This window comes from Dendrobium catenatum, unplaced genomic scaffold, assembly GCF_001605985.2.
Source record: "Dendrobium catenatum unplaced genomic scaffold, ASM160598v2 fragScaff_scaffold_1408, whole genome shotgun sequence".
Lineage (NCBI taxonomy): Eukaryota > Viridiplantae > Streptophyta > Magnoliopsida > Asparagales > Orchidaceae > Dendrobium > Dendrobium catenatum.
The window spans coordinates 269,183-291,681 of record NW_021319870.1 but is presented as its reverse complement, the minus strand read 5'-3'; the positions used below and the strand labels follow the sequence as shown (position 1 = coordinate 291,681).

Below are 22,499 nucleotides of genomic sequence, written 5' to 3'. Positions count from 1 at the left end.
GTCTATTGTTTTGTGAGGGGGCATATTGTGGGTGGAGATAAGTGGACTCCAGATTTTTCTACAACTTTTTTAAGGGATTGACATCTCCTATCTGAGTGAGGATGCCGAACTTACCTCTTCATTATTGGGATGAGACTAATGTAGCAGGAATTGCTACTTTAATTGTAATACTTATGTTGATAGATGTTAATATATTCCAGTGGGGGAGAAGAGAGTTTGTGAGGCTCTGTGTACGTGCTGCTTTATACAAGAAACTTCCTTTGGGTGTTTGGCTGGAAGGTAGAGATAACCGATTTTTTTCAAAATTTGGAGTACGAGAATATTTCAACATTTTGTTTCAAATGTGAAAAATTGGTCATATGATAAATGAGTGTAATTTGGAGAAAAACTCATGGCTTTGGTATAATTGGTGGGAGTTGAATGGGATGAATGAGTGGCAAAGAGATCGAATATTTTCTTTGGCCGTGAGAGTCCTGATTTCAGCATGGTTTGTATGGGGTGGCTAGGTGGAGGTGGAGGGTGAAGCTATAATGTGTTTGTGAATGGAACAATTATTACGTCCTCTGACCGGACGTAGAGCTACGTTCGGCCGCCAATAACATGTCGCCACGTGCTCTTACTCTAAACCGCGCGGCCCGACGACTTGACCGGGAGCAGAACCCGGGAATGCTATGTTCGCGATTTTCTCGGTATTGCTCGGTATTTGCTCGGTATTTGCTAGGTATTGCTTTGCAAAAATGAGAAATACCGCTCTGTGAAGACCAATACCATGCAAATACCGAGTTGTACCGAGTTTTTTACAACTCGGTACAACTCAGTATTTGCTCAGGATTTGCTCGGTATTGCTATGGATTTGCTCGGTATTCTAGGTATTTGTTCGGTATTGCTAGAAAAAACTTGGTACAACTCGGTACAACTCAGTATAACTCAGTATTTGCTCAGGATTGCTCGGTATTGCTAGGGATTTGCTCGGTATTGCTAGGTATTTGCTCGGTATTGCTAGAAAAAACTAGGTACAACTTGGTATTTGCTCGGTATTGCTAGGTATTTGAAATATATCCAAAAGGTGATGGGATGTTGTTCGGCTCGTCAAGGATTTAAAAAAACGCACGTGTGAGAACCCAAAAAACAGCGGGTCGGGTCGGCGACTTTTCTTTATGCTACGTGGCGCTAAAATATTGGTGGCCGAATGTAGAGGAGCGTACGTTCACCGGACCGAATAAAAGTTCTTGTGAATGAGGTGCTTGGGTTGTTGGAGAAATTGGAGGGGAGTGAGGCCGAAATGCTGGTGGTATAATGTGGCAGTGTAGGCGGCGATGGAATTGGAAATGATGTGGGAGCAGGTTCAGGGGAAGTGGAGGTTGGAATAATAGATGTTGGAACTAGCAATAGTGGTAGGTGTTGGGCGGGTAGGATAATAGATGTAGTGGTGGAGGAATTGTGAAATGGGAATGTTTGCTCAAGGAACTCGTGATGTGAAATGTATTTTTCTGTTGGTGTTAAGGTGGAGACATCGGTAGTCTATTTGAAAGATGGAGTAGCCCAGAAAGATGCATTCAAGAGAGCAAGGGGAGAGCTTATTAGGTGCTTAAGGTAGTAGACAGGGAAAACATAGACAGTCGAATATGCGAAGATGAGTATTGGATGGAGGATGACCGTGAAGTTTGTGGCAAGGAATTTGTAATGAGATGGCTTTTGTTGGAAGTTGATTTATGAGATAGTTTGCAGACGATAGGGCCTCAGCCTAGAAAAGAGGAGGAAGATGAGCAGCAGATGAGCGGCATGAAGAAGTGTTCGTGTGAGATCAAGAAGATGATGGTTTTTGCGTTTGACTACCCCATTCTGCTCAGGGTATAGGGGTAGCTGACTTAATGTGTAATGCCATCAAGAAAGGGCAACAGTGCCAGACCCCAGACATCTGAATGTATTAGTTCAAATGTTGTTGTGGAAGATGAAGTACTTGTATTAAAAGGGAGGTTGTGGATTTTAGCCACATTACAAGAGATACATATGGAGGAAGAAGAGAAGTTACATAGAGATGGTGTGTGTTTAGCTAGTGTAGATAAGATATAATGATGGGGATGGCTGAGATGCACATGTCAGAGGGAGGTAGAGGCGGCTGTAGCATGGAGTGTTGTTGATGTGGTGGGCGGAGATGTGCGAACTTGGTAAAGACCATCACGGCTGAGTCTATGAAGAAGAGTTTGATTGTTCTAAAGATCCTTGATTACGAAGCCATGGGCATCAAATGAGATGGATAAATTATTGTCAGATGTTAGTTTAGAGATAGAAAGAAGGTTGCGAGAGAGAGAAATTGGACATGTAGAAGATGTCGAAGATGAAGCTTACGGGAGGAATCAAGAAGCGGAAGAAGTCTATGGCCGCTGTGCTGGATGGGCAGCGACCTGCCGTTGGCTATCGAAATGGAATTAGCTCCAACATAAGGTGCCGGTAATTGCAGATTTGAGGCATCTAAGGTGAGATGAGTGGAAGCGTCAGAATCTAATACCCATTCTATCATGTGAGCAAAATGTTGTTGTGTGAGTACAGCGCGTGGGTTTCACAAGGAGGGTGGGGCAAATTGTAGATTGCAGCGATGCCAACAATTGAGGGAGGAATGCCCTGGTTTACCACATATTTGGCAGGTAAGACGGTTGGAAGTGACAGGTGAGGATTGAGGTGAACGGTTGGGGAATAAGAATGGGTGTGTTGGTGATCCTCGACCATGGGAGGGATGAGTAGGATTGAAGCATGTGAAGCGGTTGCGCAGAGCCGATGTGACTGGAGAAGAGAGCGGTGGTTTCAAATGCCTGAGTGGCATCTTTCAGCTGCTCATTCTAAAGATTGATCTCCTCGCTACACAAGGAGTATAGGACATCCAAGCTAATGGGATTAAGGGAGGTGCGGATGGCTATTTTGAAAGAGTTATAGGTGGAGGGAAGTCCATTGATGATGTAGAGGATGATAACCTTATAGTCGATGTGGGAGTCGGCCGCAACAATGTTGCCCACAAGAGACTTTATCTAGGCGAGATATTGGGTTATGGAGTGATCGCACATCTGGATGTGGTGAAGCTCATTTTTTGAGCTAATGATGCAAGAGCGATTTGTGGGTTGTAGTCGTCGTTCGATAATGATCCATACCTCATGTGCTGAGAAAAGATTAAGTATGTAAGGTAGAACCGATGGGGATATAGTAGAGAAAAGTGCTGAAATTAGATTGCAATCAATGAGGCACCAAGCCCCCAACCCAGGGGAGACGGACCAAGGAGAGGCAGACCAGGCAAGCTCCCAGGTAGAGATTTCGGCCCCTTTTGTGAGGCCCAATAAAGAATAAATTTGTTATATTAGGAGAGGAATCAAATGAATGGTAAATTAGGAAATATTTCATAATTGAATTTAATCAAGAGGGAAAGATTTTCTAATTAAATTTAAATCAAGAGGGAATTTTTCCTAATTGAATTTAAATTAAAGAGAAATTAATAAGGAAACAAATATGTTTTGGAGGCAATTTGAGGGCTTATTTAAGGAGAGGTCTAGAGTTTATTTTGGGGTATGTATATTTTGAGTTTACTTAGTTTTCTGTAGTTTTTAATTTATGAGGGCTTCCTCGCAATAACTAGGTTGTTTGAGAGAAATGATCTATTTCTATAATTATAGATCATTTGTATCTTGTTTCTCATTGAGTTATTAATAAAAAATCAGCCCTTATTCCATCTATTTGTTGATGTTTCCCCTGTTGTTCCTTTTTTTCTTTTTTTTGTAGATTTTACTCCATGGCGTATCAAATTGGTATAAGAGTAGTGTTTTGGGCTGAAAGTTAAAGTCCCCATCGCCGATTTCTGCTACTGATTTTCATTGTTTGGAAGTCAAATTCATCAATTTTTGTTGTTTTTCGCGGATTAGAACCCAAAATCTATAAATGGCAGCAAAAAAGATGGAAGCTTTGGAGAGCGAGATGAAATAGCTTATGGCCGAAATGCAAGAGAAACATTCCGGGATGGAGGAATAAGTTTCCGTAATAGAAGGAAGTTCTCCTCCATGGAGAGCCATTTTGGAAATATGGAAGGCATGATAAAGAAGTTGATTTAAATGCAATCGAAGGCTTCGCCGACTATTCCTAGAGCAGATCGGAAGGGGAAGACAATTCAAGAAGATGATGATAAAGTGGAGAGTGTATTCCCTCAAGGACTAACTAGGGGGATTCTGATGGGAGGCATTTCGAGGTATACAGAAGAGAGGGCAGCGAGAATAGGAGAATCTGAACCCTTTTGGAGACCACCTAGGCATGAGGGAAGGTGGATTGGAGGAAGCAATGGTTGGGCCAAATGATATGGTTCAAATCTGCCAAGGGAAGAAGGGAGAAAATTACACCACCATTACACAGGGGGAACCAACTGTGGGAGAAACTAGTGGGGTATGGATGCAAGATCGAGGAAGTTAAAGATGACTTTCAAGGGGAAGATGCTCAGGGATGTGCGTAATGAGTGGAGCATTACTTTGCAATTAATGGTCTGACAAAAGAAGAAAAACTCATAGTGGTAGGACAATGTTTGGAAGGAAAAGCCCTAGCTTGGTTTCAATGGAGAGAATCTAGATATCTAATCTATTCTTGGGGGGAATTTAAGGATTGTTTGTTGGAACATTTTCGAGCCATTCGGGAAGGGGACCTCTATGAACAGTTCTATACCTTAACTTAAGAAGGGACCGTCATGGAGTATCGGGAGAACTTTGACCTGCTGTCAGGTAGACTGAGGGGAATTTCTAAGGAAGGTTTCGAAGGAAATTTTAAGAAGAGTCTTAGGAAAGACATAAGGGCAGAGCTCAAAGTGATGAGGCCTAGAGGGTTGAGAGAGACAATTGAGCTAGCACAATGGGTACAGGAGAAACATCAGAGGGAGAAGGCTAACTAGAACAACCCCATGGGAGGGACTTACATGAGTACCTCTATGACCCTACACCAAGGACCCAAATGATGTCATTTCAAAGGGAAGCACCTAAGGAGAAAGGCACAAGAGTTCGTCCTGGAGATAAATTCAAACATCTCATAGAAGAAGCAATATAGGATAGACGTGCGAAAGGACTATGCTTCAGGTGTGATGAGAGATTTACACCCGATCATATGTACAATAATCGAGCCCTTCAAGTCTTCATGGTCTGTGAAGGGGAAGAGTCGAGCGGAGACGAGTTGGAGGATGTACTGGAGGAGACAGAACAGTTGAATTTGGAAGTGGCAGAGGTGTCCTTGCACTCTATGGTGGAATTTACTGCAAATCACATCATGAAAGTAAGGAAGCAAATTGAAGAGCAATCTGTGGTAGTTTTGGTGGATAACGGAGTTATTCCTCGATCTTTTTTGGAGGGAGCTATTCAAAATGCAATGAACGATCATAAAAAGGAGCACAACATATCACCTACAAATAGACGGCTAGATGGAAGCAGTCAACAAGAGCGTGGAGACATACCATAATCAAATTTGGAAGATTTTTTTTTATCTTCTTAATTAATTAATCAGAGATTCTATAAATCATCATAGTAATAAATTTATATCCAGTAAAAGCAACTAATCATCATATATCAAATTTATATACTATGCATTTACTTCAAAAAATCATATCATTCAATTTAACAGGTAAAAATTCAATATACTCCTATTAAACTGCTCATATTGATGAGATATATTGCATACCAAAAGTTATGCGGTGAATGTTTTTATCACTACAAAATTATCATCGTTTTTCGGTAATGGAAATACAAATTTGATAAAATAAATATCAAAAATACAAAATTATTGAAATAAAAAATAGAGTACAATTCCTTGCAGCGAGACAAGCAAAAAGGATCACGACAAAAATAGCACCACGACCTCCAAAACCTAGCTTTTACTTTCTCTTTCTTCTCTTTTCTCTCTTAATTTTTCTAAACCTTCTATGTTAGCCGAAATGAATAAGAGAAAAGGGATTTCAAATAAAATTATACAATGCTTTAAGATATTTTGAATAAATTAATATTATAACATACATATAACTATATAATTTAATTATTTTTTCAGTATAAAATTCATATAAATTATTTTGAAACTTAAAAAATTATAGAAAAATATCAATAATTAAAATCAATTTATTTAAAAAATACTTGTGAAATCGGTTTGCAAAACAAACACCTGACGGTCCAAAAATACTAACTTGTATCGATATGTATCAATTTCTTAATGATTTGTACTAATGCCCAAAAATAACAAAAAAAATAATATAATTAAAATATTACAATATAAATGTTATAGCGAAGGTGATTTTCAAATTTGACTTAAAATAACTCCTAAAAAACTATTTTCTTGGGTCAAAATACAAAAATTGCATTGTTTCATATTTGAAACACCAAAATTATGGGCCAAATGGTTAGCATGGGAAGAATATTGGTACAATACGTCCTTCCACAGTCGCACAGATGGCCCCCTTCAGGATCCTTTATGGGAGGGACCCACCCCATTTGATACACTACGGGAAAGGCACTACACCAGTATTTAGTGTAGATCAATACTTGGAGAAGAAGGACAAAATATCAATAGAACTCAAAGGGCATCTATTGAGGGCTCAATAATTTATGAAAAAAAAAAGTAGATGAACACAGACGGGAAGTACAACTCAAGCCCAGGGATAAAATTTATCTGAAACTAAGACCATATAAACAGAAGACACTGGCCAAGATGAGGAATGAGAAGTTATCCCCAAGATATTTTGGACCCTATAAGGTGATGAATCATATTAGGGAAGTAGCCTATCGTCTGGGGTTACCAACAGCATCAGCCATGCATCCAATATTCCATGTATCACAGCTGAAACGTATTATCGAAGATCACACACCCACTTCCTCACTGCCGGCAACTTTAACTGAGGAAATGGAAGTGATTTTGAAACCTATGGAGATCAATATAAGGGACGAAAGGAGCAAAGGAGGTCCATGTTCGATGGAAGGATTTCTATGAAGCTATATGGGAACCTTATGAGATGATCATGAAACAATTTTCATCCTTACACATTGAGGATAAGATGCAATTCGAGGAGGGGAGCATTGATATAGCAGCAGAGGCCTAGGAGTGGTTGGACTGGCCGGTCCAGTAGGCCTCGAGCTTGGGGGAGATGGATCAGGGAGGGCGGACAAGGCAAGATCCAAGGGGGTGATTTCAGGCCCCCTTGTAAGGCCCAATAAAAAATTAATTCATTATGTTATGAGAGGAATTAAAGGGAGGATAAATTAGGAAAGATTTCTAATTGAATTTAAGAGAGAAAGATTTACTAATTGAATTTAAATAATAGGGAAAGATTTCCTAATTAAATTTAAATAAAAGAGAAAAATTAATAAGGAAACAAATCTGTTTTGGAGGTAACTTGAAAGCTTATTTAAGGAGGTAATTTGAAAGTTTATTTGAGGGGGCGAGGGTTTATTGAGGCATGCATATTTTGAGTTTGCTGTAATTTTTGTAGTTTTTCTTTTGTGAGAACTTCCTAGCAAGGACTAGGTTGTTTGGGAGAGATAATCTACCTATCTAATTGTAAATCACTTGTATCTTGTTTCTCGTCGAGTTATTAATAAAAAATCAGCCCTTATTCCTTCTATTTGCTGCTGTTTTACCTGCTGTTCTGTTAGTTTTTTTTTGCTGATTTTGCTCCATGGCGTATTACAATTCAATTCTGCAAGTATACATTTCCTAATGGAATTTCTCTGACAAAGTAAGCACTAAAGATTATTGCCAACAGAAGGTGTGAAAGGGTTATATGTCCATAAAACGGATCAGATCATCCATGAAATTTGGAAATCTTCTCTTCATAGGAAATTGAGTAAATGGCAGCTACATGAAAAGAAAAATCTAGAAAAAGGTAAAAATAAAGCATGCATTTCAGCTATGAAAGATAATAACAAGATTTGAATGGAACCAGTTTACATTTCTTCAGGGAACTTGTGTTAGTCTCCATAGTTTTATTGAGCCATCGTCACTCGCTGAAGCAAGAATTTTCGGTTCCTGAGAAATTTTAAACCACGATGAAGTGAGCTAAACCTCTCGCCGACAACAACGATTAGCTGAGAAAGAAATATGGCCTTCACTAAAGGAGCTTGAGATTAATATTTACGTTGGGATTCCACTGCACAGAGTTCACATCCATGTCATGAGCTTTGTCCTTCTTCAGAATTAAGCTGTATGATAGCCCACCAACCTGCATATTCGAGATAAACTTAGACCAGAATCTTGTAGCCTACATTTTCCAGAAACTCTCCTGAGAGGGATAAATGGATCCTTATAGCTCAATCAAGTATGACAATAAAGAATGAGATGGAAGCTGGGAGTACTAGAGGTGTAAAGCATGTGTTGAGCTTGAACCATTCTCAGTTTACACTTGCCTAGGTTATCAAGTTAGAGGTCGAGTTGAAGCTCAATTTTATGAGTTTGAAATAGTTCACATTCGGCTCGTTTATCATAAAGAGAAAAGTTGACTTTAATTCAAACTGCTATAAGAAAAATGAAAAAAGAAATGAAAATTTTATGAAATAATAATAAGAAATCCATTGAGCTAGGAAAGAATTTTTAAAATATTTTTGATAAGGGAAAAGGGTAAAATGGTCCCTTGATTTTTTATGAAGGACCAAAATTATCACCAACTATATTAAATGACTATTTTCTTCCCACAAGTCTTTAAAAAGGAATCAAATTAGTCTCATGGTGGGACAATTTTGATTTTTCTTTGAGTGATCAAAATGGACATTTAATATAATTAGAGACTATTTTGGTATATTATATTGAGTCAAGGGACCATTCTGATCATTTTTTTTTATAAATTTGTACTCAAATCATCAAATTCTAATAAATATAGTGTATTTAATATTATTAGTTTTTTAACAAGTTAGCTCAACATTTGATGAGTTGAGCTGGCGCAAGAACAAATGAATCAAGTCGGAATTAACTTCAATTTGGCTTGTTAATTCATTGAGCCATCAATCGAGCTAAGATAAGTCAAACGGACTCAGTTACAACCCTAGCGTATGATCTGGATATTACTCAACAGAGAAAACCTAAATGTCACTATCTGCTCATTTGTACATAAACCTAAATTATGCTGGCATACTTCTTACAATATTGACACGAATCTTAATCTTATTAACTACCTCAAAAGCCAACATTGACCTTCTGAAAGCAAAAGACAAGTTGGTTCATAAAGAGGACCTTTTTTTTTTCTTAGTGAGGGGGGGGGGGGGTGGGGGGGGGGGGGGGGGATTTTACTGCAGACTCATAACAAAAAAGATACGGACATGCTGCAAAGTTTATCCTCCAACTAAAAATCCCTATATTTATTGAAAGGGGAATAGGAAGTACCAAAGAATCTTTTGTCTCATGAAAAAGGCAAATAGAATCATCAGCTGCTCCAGTAGCAATAATACCATCCCTATAAGAATGAAAAAATAATAATAAAGTGAATCCAATAATCTATTTTAAACTAATTAATCAAATTGTAAACAGTGTAAAAGGTGCACAAGGTAAGAAAATTATTTCATTTAATGAAAGTTTAAATGCCAAGCCTCCTATATATATAGCAGTATTAAGGTACTTCATTTAGCTAGGAAAACACAGAAAATCATGTCACCCTGGCTAGTGTCCCATCAACCAGATTCACTCTCAACGTACTCTCACAAACTAAAATAAAAGTTAACTGGTAATTGTGGCAGTAAGTTCAGAGCTCAGACTGGAGGGGAAATCCATTAACATGCTCTTGGAACTACTACGAGAAAAAGTGTCATGTTTCAGTTTAAGTAAACTATGATTACACCCTTAGAACTCTTCATTCATACAATCTATCCTAATTTTTTATCAAGTAAATTATAAAGCTCATATTCATCCAAAGTCGAACCTAATAAATTTAAATATTAACGTGATTGAAGTACTCTTGAAGATAGAAACAAAAAGTAAACTAAAATCTAAGCCAACCCCAAACAAAAAGGCTAAAAAAAACATTAGTTGGTTGAAATACTACAGCACCATGATGAATGCCCACCTGTGAAAATGTCACTACAATAACAGTTCTACAATGATTTTGGAAATCAATAGAAAATCATTAAAGTCGTTCACTATGTCTTCCTGTTCTCCACTAGATGCAGATACAGCAAAAGGAAACGAATATTATGATTGATAAAATGATGAAATTCACCTTGACCAATTAACTGAAAACACTGTCCGGTCCTGATATCCTGATAGAGTGCAGAGGTGAAACCTGAAAGAGTTCATTGGTAACCGTTAAGGAGATAAGATTTAAGTGCAAATGAGTTAGCACTTAAGAACTCATGTTGACGGTCAAGATTGAATTGTAACAGTTCTAGAGAAATCAACATAAGCATTCTCCATCAAACAAACCGAGGTATGATCTCTCCTTAAGGAAAAGGAGGCAACTAAACTTTTAGAATATGATGGCCCAACGAGGCGGGCAAACACTCATGCCACAAAGTTGATAAAAATGATCAGGTACAATCATCAAATGTTTTTCAATATGGTCGTTTTCATCACTTAGCTAAATTCATACAACACTGGGTTTGGCTCAGGTATGATTAAACATAATTGAGGAAAAAATTCATGTCAGCACCTTGAGTTTTAATAAACATTCATCAAAATGAATTTTAAAATTGTCAGATCTACTTTGAGAGGTGCAAAATATAAATTTTGATTGATTACCCATTTATTACACTAATATTAAAATAAATTCAACGGCTTTAAGATTCATCCTAAATGAACTTTGCTCGGGATACCTTGAGCAAAATTTTATCCAATAAATAATGATTGGCCAAGAAATTCATAATGCCAGTATTATTTACGGCTACAAACGCTGTACCATTTATATGATGTATTATGATTTTTTTTCCTTTACAATGATTAAATGGTGTTTCTATATTGTTAATATAAATTACTCAGTGACTAGTCATTCATCAAAACAGACGTTACTGTGATTGTATGAAAATGTTACAAAATTAACTCAAAACAAGAATCCTTCTCATCTCTGTTCATTACTTCCTGGTACGACCTTGGCTCATCTTTTAACAAATGTTCAGCAACTATAATTTTTTTTAGGAAAATGCAACCTAGTGCATTAAAATTATTATTAGAAGCATAAGAAACAAGAAACTAAGAAATTACACTTGATTCCTCCTTTAACAAAGAAATAAAAGAGGGAGGAACCTTATTTGAACTAAATCATCCCAAACAAATGAACTAACAATAGCATAGTTAGCCCAAAGATCCGCTAACTTATTGCATTTCCTATCAATACAATTAAAAATAACATTTTTGATATTTTTGAAAAAAAAGTCCCAAATCTTTCTTATTTCCATAAATCTCTTCTTGGATCTCTTTAATGATATTTGCATTATCACTTTTAATGATGATACCTTTGTAGTTTAACATCCAATCTTTAAACACTTGTTTGACTGATCGGATGGCTAACATTTCAAGTCTTGATATATCCCAATGAACACAATTATGTCCAAAAGCCAATAAAAATCTGCCTTTAAAGTCACGGAAAACTCCCCCAATTCCAGCTTTATAAGATGTAAGTAAGGAAGCATCAACATTTACCTTGATCCACTCCGGTGGAGGGGGGTGCCAACGATCATTCAATAGCTTATAAAGCTGATTAGCATCCCATTTACCCGATAAAACAGCAAAATTGGAAGCAAAAATTGTAGCCAAACTGAGTGCTTCCGAAGCAACATATAACGATTCATCATCTTTGCCTTCGTGTATCACTTTATTCCTCGCTTTCCATGAGAAATAGATGACATTATAGAACAGATTTACCACCCAACAATTTTGGTTTGGAATCCAATTTAAACAATCTGTCAATGATTCAAAATTTGGAATTCCAAATCCCCATTGATTTAAGAATTGGTATACCTCAATCAATTTTTTGCATTTTACAACTACATATTCAATATCCTCAATCATGTTGCATCCTCTTGGACATTCACAATGCATTTGCAATCTTCTGTAACTTAAGAACATATTTGTAGGGATAGCTTTGTCAAACATCCTCCACCAAAACCCTTCAACCCGAGGAGATAGTTTTGCCTTTTTTATCCAGCTCCAATACAAGACCCTTTGTGTATTTTGTGTAGCATCTTCATATGCCAATGAAAAGATTGATTTCCCAGAATTTCTGGAAATCAGTTCCATGCTATCTTTACTCAACTCAGCATTAATGTGATGGACCGGACCGGCCGGTCCAGCCCACAGCAACACCGGCCCAAAAAGGGCTGGTTCTCACGTACTGCAGGCGGAGAACCCGCCTGCCTGGGAGGTCAGCCGAAAGGGAGAGAGGAGGCGGGTGGGCCCAAGATGGCCACCAAATTGAAGAGGGAGGATGATGTGTTTTCCCTAGGGGTAATTAGGGGTTTATGGGGGGTTTTGTGGGAGTTAAAAGGGAGTTAGGGTTGGTTATGGAGGCATCTTGTTTTGGTGGCTGTTTTTAGTTTCTTCTAATCTAGGGCTTGGGAGAAAGCTTCTCTTCTCGAATTGAGAGCATTGTATCCGTGGAAACTCGTAAGTTTTTTGATATTTAAGTAACCGAAGTGTTTGTGAGTGTTTTCATCCAAGAAATCCTCTATTTTTCCACTGTTTTTGGGCTGTTTTTCCTGGATTCCGAATTTTGCAACTCAAGTTCCATCATAATGCTACTTTGAGTAATCAAGTTGATGAGATCAGGCCCAAAGTTTTTCCCCAGCTCCTCTATATTCCAACATCCGTTTGAAATAAATCTATCCACCGTGCTATCCTCCATTCCTTGCAAAGCTACAAAAGTAGGCCAGCTGCTATGGTTTTTATCCAATATCCAAATGTCTTCAAGAATATTTATCCTTTCACCATTAGCAATATCCCATCTTACAATGGGTTTAAGGTAAACTCCGCCATTATGAATAATTTTGGAAGCCGTAAATCTTTTTTGAAAAAACTTCTCCATATAAGCGCCCATATTTCGGAAACAGCACTTTGTGCAATAGTGAATCTTCATCTTGGTTGTATCTCCAAGCTATCTTTGCTCTTAGAGGACCTACTTTGTCCTGACAAGAATGAAGTGCTCTCCCACCCCCATTTTATTGGCAAACACATAGTACTCCAATTAACATAATGCATACCATGAATACCATTTAGCTTGTTCCAAATGAAGCTTCTACATATTTTGTCCATCTCATGAAGGATACCCTTTGGAATCAAAGTATGAGAGCTATGAAAAACCGTATATGACAGTAAAACAGATTTGACCAAATTTATTTTCCCAACCAAGGAAATGTATTTGCTTCCCCAAATGTTAATCATTTTAAGTGCCTTTTCAATGATGAATTGAAAGTCCTGACCAACTAACCTTCTCAATATTATCTTGATACCAAGATAATGAAATTCTTTAACTTTAATACCCATTATGCGAGATATGATTTTCTTCTTCCTTCTTCTAACCATTTTCCCAAAAAGAATACAAGTTTTATTTGCATTCACTTTTTGTCCAGTCCAACTACAAAAATCTTCTATTATACCTTTGATATTCTTAACCATTTTCAACTTTGCTTCTAAAAAAATTATGATGTCATCCGCAAATAATAAATGTGAGATCTTGGGACCATTTGGACTAATGCTAACACCATAATTTACACCTCTATGTTTAAAAGCATTTGACAATAATTGAGCACAAAGGATAAACATATAGGGTGATAAGGGGCAACCTTGACGAAACCCGCATTTGGCCTCGATCCATCTTGATGAATTCCCATTAATAATTAGAGAAAAACTTTGGATTTGTAACTCATTCTACAATCACGGACGAAATGAAGGAATGAAAACCGAAATACTTCAATGCTTTCTCCAATGTTGGCCACCCCATGGAGTCATAAGCTTGCTCCAAATCTAACATAAAAGAAACCAATCCTTTATTAGATTTTGAATGTCTGAATTTGTAGAATAATTTGTGAGCCAACATTACATGATCTGACATAGATCTGCCTTTTATAAATGTTGCTTGTTCTTCCGAGATCACTTTAGGAATAACGGATGATATTCTATTAAGAATCACCTTAGCAGCCACCTTGTATACCGCATTGCACAAGCTGATTGGTCTGAATTCAGAAGGATAGATTGGACTAGAAACTTTAGGAATTAGCACAACCATAATTTCTTTCCATTTTGAGTTCATTTTACCTGTTTGAAAAAACAGCTTAAGGGCCTTCCAAAGATCATCCTTAATGATGCTCCAATAGACTTTAAGAAATTTATATGTGATGCCGTCACATCCAGGAGCTATGAAGTTACCAGTATTTTTGATAAAGGCTACTTCTTCAAATGAAAATTCTCTGTTTAAATAATTAGCATCTTCTTCATCCAGAGGAGCAAGAATCCGGCCATCCTTCCAATTTGCATCCCCTATATTTTCATTTTTCCTGAAAGAAATCAATAAATCTGTCTTCAATTTGGAGTAGATCTTCTATTACCAATCCATCTTCATTTTTTATTTTATTTATAAAGTTGGCATTTCTTCTTGCACTAGCGTGTGCATGAAAGAATTTTGTATTACAATCTCCATCAATAGCCCATTTCACCTTTGCATGTTGCCTCCACCATGTGTTAAGCCGAGCTAGATTAGAAGTGAACTCACTCACTTAGTTTTAAAGTAATAAGCTGTCATCACCCGAGAGTCCTCCTTTATTGTCTTTGTCTTAAAGTTCCAAAATTTCATTGTTTAAGCATTCTTTCCTCTGAACAAGGGAATTATGCTTATCTTTGCTCCAATAATACAAACCCTTTAAAGATCTTTTCATTTTACAGTTCAGCATATGGCCATAATCTCCTTCAGTTTTCCTTTTCCAAGCTTTCTTAACCACCGCAAAGGAAGCAGGGTTAGATATCCAGATGTCTTCACATCTGATTTGTTTTTTTATGGGCTTATAATAAAAAATGTTAAGAATCACTGGACAATGGTCCGAGGCAATTCTAGCCAAGTGTCATACCACCAACCGATGAGGAGAGCTTAATGCCATTGAATTTAAGTAGCATCTATCCAATCTTTCTAGAATTCTATCAGCTCCCGATTTATTGTTGCACCAAGTAAATTTGGGACCAATACAACATACCTCATGAAGATCATTATTTGTAAGAAAAGAGTCCATTTCTTTGGCACCTAAGGAATAGATGAATCTTTTTCCTCCCCTTTTGTCTTCCTTATTAAGAAGACAACTAAAATCTCCTCCAATAACCAATGGCATATCCTTTGTAGAATAAAGTTATAATTTTTCCCAAAGAGTTCTCCTTTTGTATACATCTTTATTTCCATAAATTGTAGCAATTCTCCAACTCCCTTTATTTGGAACATCTATCTCCCCAATAATGAATTGGTTTGAAGATTCCAAAACATTGAATGTAGCTATATTTGATCTCCATATTACCATGATTCTACTAGAAAGTCCAACATAAGGGACTTGAAAGAAGTCCCACTCAGCACCAATTAATAAATCTATATCCCTTCCATCAAACAAGGAAACCTTAGTTTCCAATAAGCCAAGAAAAAAATATTCCATTTTCTCTTACGAACTCCTTAATGTAAAGGGAATTTCTCATCTTCCTAGCTCCCCTACAATTCCAAAACCCAATGGATGACATTATTGTAAAAGAGGGGAATTAATCCCGCTTTTTCCTTAATATCATTCTCCAATCTTCTACTCCTTGTAGCCACCTTGATAGGACCTAAGCCTTTAAGTTGTTTCAAACCTTTTTTCTTAGGTCCAGCTTCCTTACCTCCTTCCATTTCATTTCCAATTTCACTTTCCATATGAATCATACTATTCTCCACAGAGATACTGTCATCATTTCCTTTAGGATCATCACCTTTAGCAGGCATAACAATCTCTCCTTCCTCCACTTCAACATCTAACGGTTTAAATTTGTTATCATCAATTGAAATAACTGGTAAGTGAGAATCCATACCAAGATTTATTATATCTTCACCATGCTGAAAACCTGGATCTGGAATGTCTTCTAGAATATCCAATCTTTTTTCCACAACCGAAGTAACTTCATTTGCTTCCAATGCTTTCTCCCCATTCTCTTCAGTAACATTTTTCTCAACTTTTTTATACACCAACGTATTTTTCTTTATACTTCTAGAAATACCCGAATCATCATTAAGGTTGTTTTGAAATTTTTGAGCCTGGAACTTATGTTTCTTCTTCCTGAAATTGACATGTATCCATGACCCGTATTCATCTTCACCGGGATCTATCTCTTTAGCAGCATCTTTTCCCTGAATAGGACCTTTTGTAGCCAAAGCATCATTGCATTTGGTTGTTTGAGTAGCATTGACATCCTTCTCAAAGCAATGGTTTTTCAAATGTCCAATTATACCACAACTAAAGCAAAAATTCGGGATCTTTTCATATTCAATTTTTTAAAAAAAATTTCCATAAATTCCTTCAACCCAAACTCCCAACGGAAGCTTTCCGTCCAAGTTAATGCGTACACAAATTCTAGCGAATTCCCTTCTACTCAATTGGAAGATATTTCCATCAATCATGTACGGTTTGCCAACCATTGAAGCAATCCTGCAAATGTTGATTTCAGCCCAGCATTGGAGTGGGAGGTTTGGCATTCTAATCCAAACCGGAGCAGAAAGACCTTTCAAGGATAATGGGGAAAATGATGGTGACCATCTATCCAGCCCAATTATGTTATCCTTCACATACCATGGACCGTTCGAGAAAACAAAGTTCAATGCTTCTTGATCATCGAATGCACAAAGCACCCATCACAAACCAAACATTGTTAAATGAAATTTTGCCAAATTGAGACCTTCTATCCAGCCCAATTATGTTATCCTTCACATACCATGGACCGTTCGAGAAAACAAAGTTCAATGCTTCTTGATCATCGAATGCACAAAGCACACATCCCAAACCAAACATTGTTAAATGAAATTTTGCCAAATTGAGACCATTGTCTCCTTAGCTCCATACTAACCATTTGAAATGGAATGTTTTCTTCATATACTTTGATAACCAGAGCTTTCTGGAGCTTGTTTGCATTCGCCATTTCATTTGTAATGTTTAGCTTTACCACAACATCATCTCCTGCAAAGTCTTTCCCGAAATCCAGTTTTGACACATTAATGTTTCTCTTTTTGTCAAAGCATTGTTTAAAACATTACTGGAAGCCTTCAAATGAGTAACAGGTTGAGCATTTCCTTCAACACATCTAGCAAGATCGCCTTCCTCACATAATCGAACTTTGTTCAGGTCAGAATTTTGAAAATCCTTTTGAATAACTTTACTTCCATATTCTCCCATCTTCTGAGTAGATGCTTCCAGCATAGAATTTATATTTCTACTACTGTCTTCAGAATCGAGAACCACACTTACATATTTTATCAGAATTCTCCATTTCCAACATAGCATTAATTGGATTTGCCTTTAATTTGGATGATGAGGCTTCCATACCATCAATTTTTGAAATCTACCTGGATGTAGGGGAAGATCCAGGTTTTTCAAAACACATAGGTTTTTCAGTGATAATACTTTTACCTTTGCCAATAATTTCCAAGGATTTTTCCTGTTTCAGAAGACCTCCTTCGTTGATTACTAAAGGCTTGTTTGACATGAAACGAACCTTTCCGTCTTGCAGCAGATCATCACCAAATGCTGGAGGTGAAGAAGCTAAGTTCGTTCGCGATGATAATAGAGTCGGATTTGCACGTCGACTCTCAAAATGACCGCCAGCCGTTGAAGGCGGCCGGCAACCATCCGCCGCCATCTAAAGCGCGAATCAGGATTTTGAAAAAAAATAAACTGTTTTCTCTCACTAGAAATCCCAGAGTTTCTCTCACTTGTTGCTTATTTTTTTCTCTAGTTTCTTTCAGCAGCTATAAGAGCATATGCATGTGAGCTAGCTAAAAAAAATATGTACAGCGTGTGAGCACAAAATAAATGACTAAGAAATTCCACCACAGCACTTGGTGGCAATACCAAGTTTATGGTTACGGGTGGAATAAAGGTCTAATAAAGTGTAATGGATGCGTACAAGGTCCTTTCAAACAAGATTCCAGCTCAAACTCCATTTAGATCACCCTAGGCAATAATTACTATTTAATTGTATTTTATCATTGCTTTCATGAAAAACAATTAGGGTTATGCCTTATTTATTTAATAGGTAGAATTATCCTTTTGTTTAAGACTATCTTCTCTTTTATTTAGGCAATAAGCTTTATCTATTTGTTAGGATTTAAATATGAATTAATTTAAATGAGACCTTATCTCTAGGTGCTCCAAAATGCAAATGGTTAGAATTTAAAATATATTGAGTAGGGGAACAAATGGAAATTATCTCTAAGAACTTCAAAATGTTAGTTTGTTTAGCAACCTAATAATAATGTAACCTCTACGTGTATTTCTATGGGCTACACACGAGTAGTGTAGTATACAATAAATCAGTAGAAATGATCTAAAAATATGACTAGTTTTTGTATCCAATGAAGGTACTCAAACAAACCCAATCTTTAAGATTAATTATTCATATCATTTTTTTGAGAAATAGCATGGTTGCTTACCTGTATTCTAGTTGTTGTAAATGTGATTTTCTCACATTTAAGTAACATAAGTTATGTTTATAGATACACATGTAAGCTTTTTTTTTTTTTTTTGTGAAAAAATAGAGTTCTAGGGCACAACTATTAAAGTCTTTACCAATTAAGCTAACTGGAAAATACCATCATTCTACAAGTATGCACAAAGAAATGACAAACCAACAAACAAATTTTCCAAGTGACTTTCGGTCTAAAGAAATGCATTACTATGGGATGGAAACAGCAAAAAATAATAGACAGCTATCGTAATGTTGGATATTCAAGTGAAAAGAAAATAAAGAGTGACTAACTACAAAGATATAATCAATAAGTGCATAATTAAATTACGAGAAAATTACCACATTTTCTATCGATCAGTTCAGTTCAATTCAAAAGCAAGCTAGAAATTAAGAAAAAAAAAATCACAACAAGGTTACGCATAAATATTGCAATTTGACAGGTAAACAATAAATCAGATACAACGATCTATCAAAAGAATAAAAAAATTTGAATAAACAACAATTCCAAGCTATTTTGCATGTTCTATAATTATTCTAATACATTAGCACATTATATAATATGATCAAATCATCCAAACCAATAATGAAAAGCAAGGTTTAAAACTGCGCAATTGGGTATTGAGGCGAGTTTTTGTGTTGAAACTTGTTCAATATGAATTAGGTTGTTAAACCTAAGCTTATGTCCCAACGGCTAACCAAGAGAGGGGGTGAATTGGTAATTAAAAATTTTACCCTCTTTTAAAATTTTTTACCGAAAATTTACTTTAATGAATTTTGTAGAGAAAACATTTTCAACCACAAGTTAAACAATAAAACAAAAGGCAGCGGAAAATAAAAAGACACAAGATTTATAGTGGATCGGTCAGACACAACCTACATCCACTCCCCGGAGGCACCCTCCGAGTATTGCACTAATACCACTAGTGACTCTCCTTTTGCACCCACAGCAAGGCGGAGAAGCCTTTACAAAACTCTCTTTCACCACTACCCGGTGCGGCAGAGAACCCTTCGTCCTTTCACACTCTCCAAGTGTGGGCAGAGAACCCTTCGGCTGTTCACACTCTCCAAGTGTGGGCAAAGAACCCTTCGGCTGTTCACACTCTCCAAGTGTGGGCAGAGAACCCTTCGGCTGTTCACAGTCTCCAAGTGTCGGCAGAGAACCGGATCTCCTTGACAGATCTTCTCACAAGTAATCTAGAAAGAAGAGAGAAAAGAGTGAAGTAATCAAAAACCACAAGTAGAGATTCTTACATTTGAGTACCAAGTGAATCATTCACGCTCCAGTAGTAAGAATCCTCCTTCAAACACTCTCACACTCCCTCCTTGAGTCTTCCTTCAGTTGGCACGAAGATCAGTAGGCAAAAAGATTAAGAGGCAGTTTTAATTGGATTTTATATAGGAAAGACACAAAAAACCGTCCAAAAACTGCTGATTTTCAATTCTGTACATAGTGGATCGTCCTGTACAATCGTGGATCGTCCTGGACGAATCTACTTAAAAAGTTGCATACGAACCCAATGTAAATTGGTACGAACTGACTTCGTACACAATTATCGTCCCGTACGGACTTAGTTCGTCCGGTACGAACAGTTATACCATGGTTTAGTTTCGACAAGCTGCAGGACGTTACCAAAATTTCAAGAGAAAGAGCATTTCGTCCTGAGACGAATAGGAGTTCGTCTGGACGAAAATTTTTCAGAGAGCATTTCCTCCTAGCACGAATATAGGTTTCGTCTGAACGAAAAATTTTCCAGAGAGCATTTCGTCCTAGGACGAATAGAAGTTCGCCTAGATGAAAATTTTCCAGAGAGCATTTCATCCTGAGATGAATAGAAGTTCGTCTGGATGAAAAGTTTTCAGAGAGCATTTCGTCCTGGCACGAATATAGGATTTCGTCTGAACGAAACTTGTCCAGAGAGCATTTCATCCTAGGACGAATAAAAGTTCATCTGGACGATCAGGACTTAGAAAAATTCTCTCACTTCTTGTTCTTTCCATTGCTCTTCCGAGGGGATAACTGACTTGATCGTCCCGTACGAACCTGGTTCGTCCCGTACGATCAGTATGATTTTTTTTTTAAGATCTCCCCAAGTGTATGTGTGCTTATTTACTCAATTACAATGACTCTCACTCAAACTCAATACAATTAAAATTTACAAACTATCTCATGCTGAATTTGATTTGAAGTCTTCATTAGTTTGGAGTTCGATTTTCCTGAAATGTTAGTCCACACAAGAGCAAAAATAATTTTTCAAAAAAATGTTAGGAGAAAACAAAGCCTAAAACAATAATATTTGGAATCATCAAAATTATACAATTTGCAAGAAGATAAAACATGCAAATAACAACTCTCTTAACAATCTCCCCCTTTTTTATGATGTCAAAACAATTATTGTTTGTATAATATTCAAATTTTAAGAATCTCCTAAACTCCCTATGAATTGATGAACATATGTAAATAAGGAGTCATTGCACAACAAATGTATCTCACTTTTCTTTTCTTTTTTATATATATTTTTAAAAAAAAATACGATAACAGAAAACAATACAAACATTATTTTCTACCCCTTTTTGATAATAGCAAAAAGAGAAGAAGAAAAAAAACTAGAAGTGTAAGCAGTCATATGATAATCCTGTGATAATTGATCCTTAAAAGTGATTGAAATAAATTTTGCAAATAAAATCAAATCATTAGGCAAATAAACATGATTCATAGAATTTAAGAAGAGATATAACATTGATAATAAAAAGTATATATAAAAAACATGAATCAATTTAGACACTAAGATAAAGAATATAATTGCATAAAAGGATAAATATAAAATTTGTATATTTCAAATTTCAATACAAAATATAAATGTACAGAAGATCAATTTGAATTAAGATATTGAAATATTATGGAAAGAAATAACTACCACATATGACGCTTTGCGCATTTTTTTCAATAGTTGTGGCACATTTTTGTGCATCTTTTTACTAGTGGGCTTATTTTGTCCCTCTTTTTTAAATTTCGAAACCATTGCGCATTCCTTTTAATTTTTGTACATTTGTACATTTTTCAAGAGTAATCTTGATCTTTTTAAAATCAATAATAAAAAATTTTAAATTTTTCTAAGTACATCAATATTTATTGATAAGTGAAATACAAAATAAGAAAACATTATAATTGCAATAATAATATTAAACATTAATGTAGTCTAATAAGAGACATGAAATTGACATTCCTAATTATATCAAGTTATAAGCAAAACTTAAATTTAGAAAAAATTAGATTTTCTAATGAATTCAATTTTGAGTTGCAGTTTAAGTTATAACACTTGTAGGATAAAAAATTTTAGGGATTTTCATATAGGCTAATACATATTTCAAAACAAGATTAAAACCAAAACAAGATAACTTATATTGATATCATTATAATGAATATTATAATCTAAGAAATGATATCAATCTACATAAAAACTCAAATACAAAAACATCAAATGAAACCAACACCTAAGAAAAAGAAAAATACATCACAAACTACCACATTATAATCACATCAACTAAAGAAAACATAAGCAAGTACATGAGTCACTCTGATGAGCCCTGATCTAGAGGAGGAGGAGGTATAGTACTGAAGAAATTAAAGTAATTGCTTATCATGAGCATATTTGAACTTATGTCATTTATTTGTTCTCACATATATCATGTCTTGATTGTACTGAACATCCTGCTACTGTAAGTGAGTTTCAATTTGATCAAATCTTTGATCAAAATGAGACTCTAAGCGATCAAATCTTGGTAATTTGGTTCACTAGCAGGTGCAGGTGCAGGTTCTAGTTCTGGTTCCTCCTCTGAGTCACTAATAACATGTG

The 22,499-nt window shown here is 36.3% G+C and overlaps 1 protein-coding gene across 2 annotated transcripts in view; it reads right to left on the bottom strand.

The window, feature by feature from the left end:
• Positions 1-7,722: 7,722 nt before the first annotated feature.
• LOC110114063 (protein CIA1) overlaps positions 7,723-22,499 on the bottom strand; it is a 31,535-nt gene continuing 16,758 nt past the window's right edge. The window contains exons 7-10 of one of the 2 annotated variants that reach the window (XM_020846814.2): positions 10,196-10,258; positions 9,367-9,436; positions 8,129-8,212; positions 7,761-8,019 (exon numbers count right to left, since the gene is read on the bottom strand). In XM_020846814.2, coding sequence (XP_020702473.1) covers positions 7,948-8,019; positions 8,129-8,212; positions 9,367-9,436; positions 10,196-10,258 — 289 coding nt within the window. In that variant the 3' untranslated portion in view covers positions 7,761-7,947. Of the gene's footprint in view, positions 8,020-8,128; positions 8,213-9,366; positions 9,437-10,195; positions 10,259-22,499 lie in introns of both variants that reach the window. The other variant, XM_028699890.1, reaches the window with a different exon arrangement.